The sequence below is a fragment of the Clupea harengus genome, chromosome 13 (assembly GCF_900700415.2).
Source record: "Clupea harengus chromosome 13, Ch_v2.0.2, whole genome shotgun sequence".
NCBI lineage: Eukaryota > Metazoa > Chordata > Actinopteri > Clupeiformes > Clupeidae > Clupea > Clupea harengus.
Genome location: NC_045164.1, coordinates 5069675 through 5080150, shown reverse-complemented (window position 1 = coordinate 5080150; position 10476 = coordinate 5069675). Strand labels below are relative to the sequence as shown.

The following is a 10476-nucleotide window of genomic DNA, read 5'->3' as shown; positions in this document are numbered from 1 at the left end:
GTGGCACTCACAACACGCCAACAGCCGAGCACGTACCTCACTCTCAAGTCAGGCGTATCTCACGGCAACAACTAAAACGGCCTAGGACAATGGCAGCGCCTGCCTGAGATTATCAGCAAGAGATAGAGAAGGAAGAAAATATACAACTGAACAGAAATACACATGCAAACAGGAAAGGGGGAAAAAAAATCCTCATCTGACACAGATCCACACTCACTTTAGTACACGAAAGAAGAGAAAAAAAAAACAGTCTACAGTTTGTAACAAAAGTGTTTTAATTAAAAAGTAATTTACATTGCAGATCATATCACTGCTGAATTCCGATGCAAATACGTCAACCGATAAACTAAACAAGATACATCACATTTACATCATTATGAAAGACCAGTTTGCAACAAGAAAACAATGCACTTTTCAACAACAGTCTCCACGTCTAACTGGAGGTTACACCCAGCGGGTAGAGCTTCACCCTCCCACAAACAAAAAACGACTTCAACAAAATACCACCTGACTGGACACATATGGAAAACATGCATGAATGCTCCGGCTATGCAGAACATAATAATACTTATAGCACAGGAGTGGAGGAGCTCAGTTTGAATCAGCTAGCCCATGCCTTCGTCTGTGTCCAGGAGCACGGCCCTGCTGGAGAAGACGTCGGCCAGCATGTGCTTGGGGATCTCGGAGCCGCGCACGCGCAGAGTGTAGCAGGCATCCTCCACCTTGGCCAGGCTCTGGCGGAGTGTGTGCAGCTTCTTGGACACCTCGTAGGGCCCCGTGTTACCGATGAAGGCGAAGCCGTCGTGTACCTCGCGCAGGAAGCTGCCCAGCTGGAAGGGCGTGTCCATGTCGCCGTTGCCCACACTGGTGATGCACATGCGCATCAGCTCGCCCGTCAGGTCGGCCACGCCCAGAAGGTAGTCGGTGGGGGTCACCTGGAAGGTCAGGACAGCCGGGTCTTGGCATGGGGTCACGACTTGGTCACTCTGTTGGAGAAAATAGGGATGCGGGTTGATAACTTTACACTGTGCCTGCACAAAACTGACAACACATATTGGGAGCACTAACAATAAGGCAGTTTAATGAAATTGAACTCAACAATCGAACTCAATGCCTCCTTTACATGTGCACATGCTAACACTCTGCTCATTCAAACCATTAGAAAAATAAAAAAATATTTCTCACTGTGTTTGGTTGTATTCTGAATATTTTGCAATGCAATAACAAACATGCCTAATAGGGCTGCAACTATTGAATAGTTTTGGAATTGAGTACTCTATCGATTATTTCATCGACTAAACTAATCAGATAAAAAGTACTTTTGCATTTTTTTTTACTTTTGCTGATAAACAACAATATCAATAGTGCGTTACGCAACATGACAGGCCTGTTATAATGACCAAGCAATTGGCTGTTATTCCTGACAAAAACAGGTTTTTATTCCAAATCAAACACTAGGGCTGAAATGATTACTCGAGTAACTCGAATAATTAGATTACAAAGAATGTTCGAGGCAAATTATTTTCTTTGGAAATTCTTTAACTTGCCAGGGATTAACATTAGCAGTGGATGAGTGTTTGAGAAAGCTTCGCCAGGCAAGTTAACGTGTGTCAATAATTACAGTCCGTGTGCAACAATGATACCGGAGCTGAGCAGGCCACATAATGCGAGTGATATGAGAGCAGAGACTTTTTAATAGAGGGACTTTGGTGATATGAATTAAACGAAGCCTTACATTTTTTGTAATCAAACTATTCGAGTAAACGTTTCAGCCCTAATGCCTAACTTCATGGTTAGCTAAGAAACAGAAATATTATTGTTTAAATGTTCGTCGTCATCATCATAACTATTACTATTAGAATTGAATTGCTCTGTATTGCCAATGATATTTTTAAGTTGCAACCTCGAATAAAACTCTTCGTTCAGGCATTTCATAGGGAAATCATCCTTAAAGCGGCTTGTTTTCATAGAGATTACATCTAAACCACATAACAAAACAAACAACAAAAAAGATGTTGGTGCTCCTGTTAAAGTAAGCACGTAGTAGAGGCATCCAAAAATATCCCAAATATATTGGCCTGGGGCCTAACAACAGATCTCCTCACAGAACCATGTCAGTGCGGTCGCTCATCGTCCCTCGCTCAAAATAGAATGCAGAGATAGCCATTCTTGCCCATCTGATAAGCAGGGTGCAAGTGCTTTTAAAAACGTAGTCACTTCTTTTCGGAAGTAAACAGACAGAGAGACAGACAGAGAAAGGAGGAGGAGGAGGAAAGACAGTGAAAGCAAGAAGGGTACGTGTAAGAAATACTGTATGAAGCTCAGCAAAACCAAAAAAAATGGGTGATAGAAAGGCACTGTGAAGCTTGAGAGAAACTGTCATTGTACAAGAGAGTAAGCAAGAATATACAAGCGTGATAGGGAAACAGACAGCAACAATTAACAATAAGGAATAATAATAATAATAACATTCTTGTTGCATAGGGGCAACTTCACTGAAGACTGAACTAAAAGAGATACCAGAGCATGGATCTCTAGGCAGTCACTTCCTGTACATATTACCTACGGTCCTGTTCTGGGAACACCAATGTTGCAGTCTTTTGAACTGCTGAAGCAAATATGAGGCATAAAGTGCTGTCACTGACAGAGAGACTGTGTGTGTGTATGTGGTAGACCACTATGAGAGGGGTACCTTGGCCTCTGCCTTTTCGCCCTTCATGAAGACCAGCCTGGCATTGATCTCCTCCAGGCTGATCAGGGTGCGATGTCTTATGAAATGCTGGAAAGACACGGCCTCAACATACTCCTGAATGCCTGCAAGGGATGGAAATGTGATACATGAACACACAGGTAGTGGCAAAACCACATCACACATCCTATTCCCAAAATATACTCACATAACCTGCAATTTCAAATTCCAAGAAATGTTACATATGCCATTTTTTTTTTTTTTTTGGAATTTTGTTGTGAATTAAAACTGAAAATTGTGGATAAGTCAGACTACATCTGGTTGAGACAAGAAACAAAGACCATATTAGCTGGATTTGAGTGACAGAAACTTCAAGAAAAACCTGAGGAAGATGAAGCAGAAAGCTACAGCTTTCTAAGGCCATGCCATGTGCCAAAAGATTTCTCGCACAAGCCACAACATTAAAGACAAGGTAATATCGCCTGGCCAGAAAGACAAGTCTGTGGAAGACTAACATTTGCAATTAACATCAAAGGGATTCTTATCTCTGAAACACATGCCAACTTCAGCTAATACAGTTAACAAACAAGGAAAGACCTTCATCCCATTCAACTTCCACCTTTTCTTCATTTACTGTCAGTCTTTTCGCAGTCTTCATGCTCAATGACTCAGGTTGCTGTGAACTTCACAGCTATATCCATATGAGCCTTGGGTTTGGCTCTCCAAACAGATACAGTGATAAGATTATCAAAGAGGATACAGCAGTATCCTTCAGCACACGCGTCTCTTTAGAGGTTTACTTAACCATACACACATCTATCCAAACACTCAAATTCCAAGGGAGCGTCATTAAACAGGGGTGACTGGAGAGGGGTTGTTTGAGTTTGTTTATTAACAGTGCATACAAAACAGGACAACCAGTTTACCAAAGTTTTGTTTCACCAACAAAGAGTACTTTTTTTTTTTAAATCACAGAATTTTGAATGTCAAATGTAGTTAATTTTCCCTGTTCGTTCAGTGTTTGCACTCAAAGAAACTCTGGTGTTTGTGCCCAGCCGTCTTTCTGTAAAGAGCAAACCAAACACAGTGGCTTGGAACGCCATAAACAATCCCTGTCAATTAACATGATCACCGAAGGGAGGCGTTTTCATTTGATTGCCTGTGGAGCTCAAATATCCACAACCTTTCGCACAACCGAATTACAGACTCCATCTTTAATTGACCTTTATAGGAATGGCGTAACATTTATCATGGCAGGTTCATTGGTGCATCTCACCTAAAAGTATTTAGGTTTAACAACTGGTAAAGCAACAACATTTTGGACATAATCCGTTTAGAATACACTATAGGAGTTAAGTCCTTGTGATTTGCAAGGCACTGGTTACAGATACCACCAAGTCAGCCATAATCCTCTTTCAATACTCAACTGGACAGCAGCCAAGGGAACACACCTCTGTCCCCCTAATAAGATTTAGCTTTTCAAATTATTAGCCACTGTGCCACTGGAGGATATTCTACTTCAAGCCAAAACGAAGGATTAGGTTTTTTTTTTTGGTCTCCCATGAACAGAGCGGCTAATTATATCTCTCTCCCTCTCTCTGGAGAGGTTACACTTGGTGCGTGCGGAAACATGGTTAGCCAGCGGTCCTGTCCGCCACTCTAGGGCTCCTGATGCCAACATTCAGGCCGGGCACTGATAAAGTCAGCTGTCATTAGGCTGTTGGCGCCTGGCATAGCTTGGCTGGGTAAATAGAAAAGACCAGAAAGGAGTTCCTGCCAAATGCTGACCAGCAGTTGACCTCCATGTCCTGCCGACTCAACTGTCACAGTAACTCTTGTTGTGCATGCTAGCTGAACAATGGCTCTCAACACTCTCCATTTCCAATGGCTGTGTGTGTGTTCAGACGGTCTAGACATGTAACTCTTTTCTGGACTGCTGTCCTTAGCTTAGCTTAATCTCGTTTAATTTGTTGTCTTGAGAGGCAGAGGCCCAGAAAGTAAAACAACATGTTGAAACGTCCCTCAACAAAACACTGACTGACACAGTACTGATCCCATTAGGTAAGAAAGCCAGGTGGTTTCCATGGCAGCCTCTGTTGCTGATCTGTAGAGATTTCATAAATATCACTTAATGCCTTACACCATTAATATGAAGTTAAAGGCTCCATAGAAACAAAGAGGAAGCAGATAGCAACGCCAACACCAAGGTCATAGGGCCAAATACCCAAGGCATACCAATTACAACATATACACTATATGGACAAAAGTATTTGGTCATACCAGTTTGGTAGAGGAGGGATAATGGTATGGGGCTGTTTTTTAGGGTTTGGGCTAGGCCCCTCATCTCCAGTGAAGGGCAATGTTAATGCTTCAGCATACCAAGACATTTTGGACAATGATATGCTTCCAACTTTTTTCTGTTCCAACATGACTGTGCCCCAGTGCACAAAGCAAGGACTGTAAAGACATGGTTTGATGAGTTCTGTGTGGAAGAACTTGACTGGCCCGCACACAGCCCTGACCTCAACCCCATCAAGCTCATGGGATGAACTGTAACGGAGATTGCGAGCCAGGCCTTCTCATCCAACATCAGTGCTCTACAGAATGAATGGGCACCAATTCTCACAGAAACACTCCAAAATCTTGTGGAAAGCCTTCCAAGAAGAGTGGAAGCTGTTATAGCTGCAAAAGGGGGACCAACTCCATATTAAAGTATATGTATTTGAATACAATGTCATTACAGTCTCTGCTGGTTTAATGGTCAGGCGTCTGAATACTTTTTTCCATAGAGTGTACCAGCTGTACAGTAAGTCACTTTGCAAAAGAGTATATTGTAGTTAAAATGTAAAAAGGGGTAACTTGCCTATACCCTCGACATCAGGACTACACAATCAACTGGGGCCCCACATACTAGGTTATAGCTAAGTAATAAGGACTTTCACCTCATGTTGTTAGGGGCACAGCAAAGTCACTTCAAACATGGCAAATGGCATGTGCAGGACTGGAGGACCTCTCTTGAGGCAGCATAATGGATAAGGCATCATGTATGTTAATACATACTGAGCGTTTTTGTTTGCTTGCTTGTACTCTGCATCCACATCTGAAACAGCTCATCACACAAGGGACAGCACATGTCTGTTTAAAGCACGTCCACTAAATACCCATGGTTACCTGATGCTGCTTAGACCTGTTCAGTAAATATGGGCAAACAGTCATTCTCCATTGGGCATCACTGGGCATGACATATCACACCACCATCTCCCCTACACCCTGAGATCAGCACGTTAGTCAGATATTTAAATGTGGCAGCATGTAGCGAAGGGGAGAGAGTAGTCACCCCGCCGGGACTTGAACCCGGGTCTACGGGGTCCCAAACCTGCACTCTGACCGCCAAAGAGCCAGGCTCAATGTGACCGCCAAAGAGCCAGGCTCAATGGCGCGGCAGTCAGAGCAAAACTCATCTGTAGTGACGGCACATCAGCACACAGCACTAAAAGCAATAACTATACCAAATACACCAGTTATGATCTGCAGTAGGAAACATATTTCCTTCATCACACAGAGTTGCTGCATAAAGGGGACCTTCTCTTGCAATACACAACTGTAACTGCACACTAAAGAAAAAAAAATCCTGTAAAAGGCTCCTGTAAAACAAACTCACGAGACGGACATTTGACATGACACAAACCCAACATCACTGTTGCTGCACAAGTGCACATGCACAAAACGTTCACACGACAAAGTTCATAGCATAAGCTGGAACACCCAAAAACGTGAAGACGGAAGCACATTATCATGTGTTCAAATGCAACTGAGCTAGTCTAGGGCCAAAGAGAAAAAAACATCAGTGTTTAAACCTGCAGTGATCACACTACACCATAAAAAGTGGTTTGTCGGCTGTCTGGCGTACTCATCAAAGCTCCCCATATCAGTGGCAATTACTGTCAAATTTAGCCCCACAATATCAATAATGGTCTTGCTGCAAAAACAACACCATTAAACTGTAGCCTTCCAGTCCAGCCAGTTTTTATCAGCTTTCGCGTGAGAGGGTACACATTATAGAGCTCCCACACAATCTAATAAAGACAATAAAGTAGAAAACATTGAGAAAAAAAAAAAGAGAAAGAAAACCTAATTGATAGGAAGTACTACTGGCCACGTCGCAAGGGATGCATCAGTGATTTCCCTGAGACCATAATCTAAAAACCACTTCCCACCAACTGGCTATCAGCTAAAATGCTATCAGCTAAAATGCCCCCTCCCTCCTTGATGGCTTCCTCAGAAACACAGCAGACCTCACGTCTCCACTGAAGAGTGCAGAAGAAAGTGCTGATAGGGTGGCAAGAGGACTTTATCTATAGTTGGATTTGAATGGTGTACATGTGAAATGGGTGCCCTCAGAAAATGACTCCCATTCCAGTTCAATATCAGAAAGAAATTAGAGAAGGGGGTGGAAACTGGCCCCAGTCTGCATTCATTGTGTGAACCCTCAGGCTGCAACCACTTTGATGTAAAATAAATAAACTAGTTAATAAATTGCATTTAATAAAGTAGCTCGACTCATAAAATAAAACTAAAAATCCTGTCTGATCAATACAAAATTGCAAACATTTAATTTTCATTCAGCACTATGCCTTCATAGGCCCAACTGGAACTCTACTGGACAAAATGGCATTGACGGGTATTTCTACTTGGCAGTGGAAGCCCAGCAGGGGCTTGTGTTTGTGCACTCACCAGGGGTGAAAGCTCTGTGGAACTGATACAAGTCTTCCCCTCTCAGCTCTTCAGCGATCTGCCCGATCTTCTGCCTCACGGCATCCAGCTTACCATCTGCTTCTTCCAACACCTCCTCCACATTTGGGACACTGGAGGTATTATGACATTTACATTAATTGTTTGGTAGACATGTCCTACATCTTTTATAGAAGAGGTTGGGTATATAGTGGCATGCAAAAGTTTATGTTACTGTGAATAGTTCAGTGAGAAGAAGATGAACTGATCTCTAAAAAGGCATGAAGTTAAAAATGAAACATTCCTTTCAAGATTTCAAGCAAGATTAGTGTATTATTTGTTTTGTACAATTTTATAGTGAAAAAAGGAAAGGAGTACCATGTAAAAGTTTGGCACCACAACCAAGATGTTTGAGCTCTCAGATAACTTAATTTTTTTACCAGGGTCTCAGACTTTAATTAGGTTGTTAGGGCTATGGCTTGCTCCCAATCATCATTATGAAAGGCCAGTTGATGCAAATGTCCAAGCTTTATAAATACTCTGACTCCTAAAACCTTGTCCAAACAAATCAGCAGCCATGCACAGCTGCCTAGCACACTGAAAATTCAAATAAGTGATGCCCACAAAACAGGTGAAGGCTACAAGAAGATACCTAAGTGTAATGTATTTAATTTGTAATTGAATTAAGAAATGGCAGGTCACAGGAACAGTGGAGGTCAATTTGAGGTCTGGAAGACCAAGAAAACTTTCCAAGAGAACTGCTCGTAGGATTGCTAGAAAGGCAAATCAAAACCCCCGTTTGACTGCAAAAGTCAGAAGACCACAAAGGAACATCTAAACAAGCCTGATGCATTTTGGGAATCTTGTGGACTAAAGATTAAGTTAAAAGTTAAGTTAAAATAAAACATTCTTGCCGCAGAGATCAAGTGTATGTTAGAGACAACAGGGTGCAACATTTTATGAAAAGAACCTCTTTAACTATTAAGCATGGCCGGATGAATAGATCATGCATTGGGTTTTTGTTGCAGCCAGTGAGAAACATGGTAGTGGGATACTAGCTAATTCTGGAAGCAAACATCACACCTGCTGTATAAAAAAAGCTAAAGATGAAAAGAGGACAGCTTATACATCAGCATAATGATCCTAAACACACCTTAAAATCCACATTGGACTACCTCAAGAGGCGCAAGCTAAAGGGTTGCCATGGCACTCACTGTCCCCCGACCTAACCATCATCGACAATCTGTGGGTAAACTTCAAAAGAGCAGTGCATGCAAGACTGCCTGAATCACACAGAACTAGAAGGCTTCTGCAGGGAAGAATAGGGTAAAAATCCCCCCAGTAAGAATTGAAATACCCTTAACTGGCTACAAAAGGCATTTACAAGCTGAGATACTTGCAAAAGGAAGTGATACTAAGCGCTGACCATGCAGGGTGCTTTGGGCTTCAGGAGTTTGTTTTGTTATTTTGAAACTGTTAAAGTTGGAAATGAGAAAAAAGTATCCTGCTTAAAATAAATGTCTCATCTTTAAATGTATGCCTTTTGAAAATCAGTTCATATTTTACTCGCTTAGCTATTCACAGTAACAGACATTTAGACCAGAGGTACCCAAACTTTTGCATGTCACTGTTCGTGGGCATATAAAAGTCATAAGCACTGAACAACAAAGATTGATGTTAATCATTTTCATTCTGATTTCGAACAAGATAAGTTCTTACCTGGTAACCCTGTGAAGCAAGAAAATGGTCCTCTTGCTCTCAATTGTGATGTCACGACTTAGCTTAACCAATCGCTCATACTTGTCATGTTTGGTATCAAGCTCCTGCTGAAATACTGACATGGAAGATAAATTGCATGCATCCAAGTGTTAAACTGAGTCCAAAGATAAGACAACACTTGGGTCTTTTTGCTTACAAAATTCTCTACATGACTATATTTTATGGTCAATTTATATTTAAAACCCAGTGATTCTGTACACATCTCTTTATTACCCTATAATGAGACATTATGGTATCGACTCATGGCAGTCAACAATGTAGAACTATGACTGGGGTTACTAGATCTCCCTCCCTTTACCTTTGAAAGCAGATAGCACAGCTGAAGATGGGTTAATGTTAGAAGTTTCACGTTGATCGTTCTTTTGAGTCTGTGTAACATCGGTCTTCCTTTTGCGGGGACATCCTTCCCCTGAGGAGAACACGTTAACAGGTTCCATGACTGAGCTCGGAAATCCGACAATGACCAAAAACACAGAAATCCGTAATATTATGGTACTTTGTAGCTATGTTTCTTAAGTGATATGATGTGTGTAAACATGCAATGTTGCTAGCAAGCCAACAAACGCTAACGAGCATGGTGGTAGAAATGCCCGTATGCGTCGTATGTCTCATTAAAACAAAGACATATTACCTTCTCTTTTACTCATGACTTGATTGTGACCTTGTGCGACAAGATGACAACAGGCTTCCAATACCTTCAACAAAATACAAATTTAAAGCAGACAACAATTCGGCGTGGGTCTCTTCGTTTACTGTCGCCTACGTCAGTCTGCGCGTGCATCAACACAAATGCCTTGTACAGAAATATTGTTACGCACAGAGATTAATTCTTTAAACTGGAGACACAAGATATTAAGAAGGTTATTCTTGTAATCGTCTCTGCGGCACAGACAGGCCGAAGAACATAGGCTAATTATCTAATTCCCTTGATCATCTTCGGCACTGGCATGTGGATCGGATACCCTTATTTTCTAGGACTTGCGCCAGTTAAATGCGTAAAGAAGTATTGCATTTCGGGAAATGTATTTTAAAGCCGCTCCCATCTACAATTAAACCACATAAAGTAAAGGCTTATCAAAGGGTTTCACGGACAGAGAGATTAGTTTAACAGATCGACTTAAGTGTGTGCATTTTCCAACAGCCCTGCAAAAGCTGTACGTGGAGTTTTCACAGGTTAAGCAGGGAATAAAACGTTTTCTGTGTAAAATATTTTCGATGACTCTTCGTCTATTCATTTACAAACTTGGCTTAACCTCGTAATTACTAGTGAATTCATA

The 10476-nt window shown here is 41.7% G+C and overlaps 1 protein-coding gene across 1 annotated transcript; it reads right to left on the bottom strand.

Moving 5' to 3' along the window:
• Nucleotides 1–257: 257 nt before the first annotated feature.
• Nucleotides 258–10161, bottom strand: tsnax (translin-associated factor X). The gene is made up of 6 exons (XM_012817056.3): nt 9831–10161; nt 9498–9608; nt 9140–9254; nt 7424–7554; nt 2693–2814; nt 258–986 (listed from the first exon to the last, which is right to left on the bottom strand). Exons 1-6 carry the CDS (start codon nt 9844–9846, stop codon nt 606–608), a joined length of 876 nt encoding a protein of 291 aa, XP_012672510.1. The 5' UTR covers nt 9847–10161; the 3' UTR covers nt 258–605.
• Nucleotides 10162–10476: the final 315 nt, after the last annotated feature.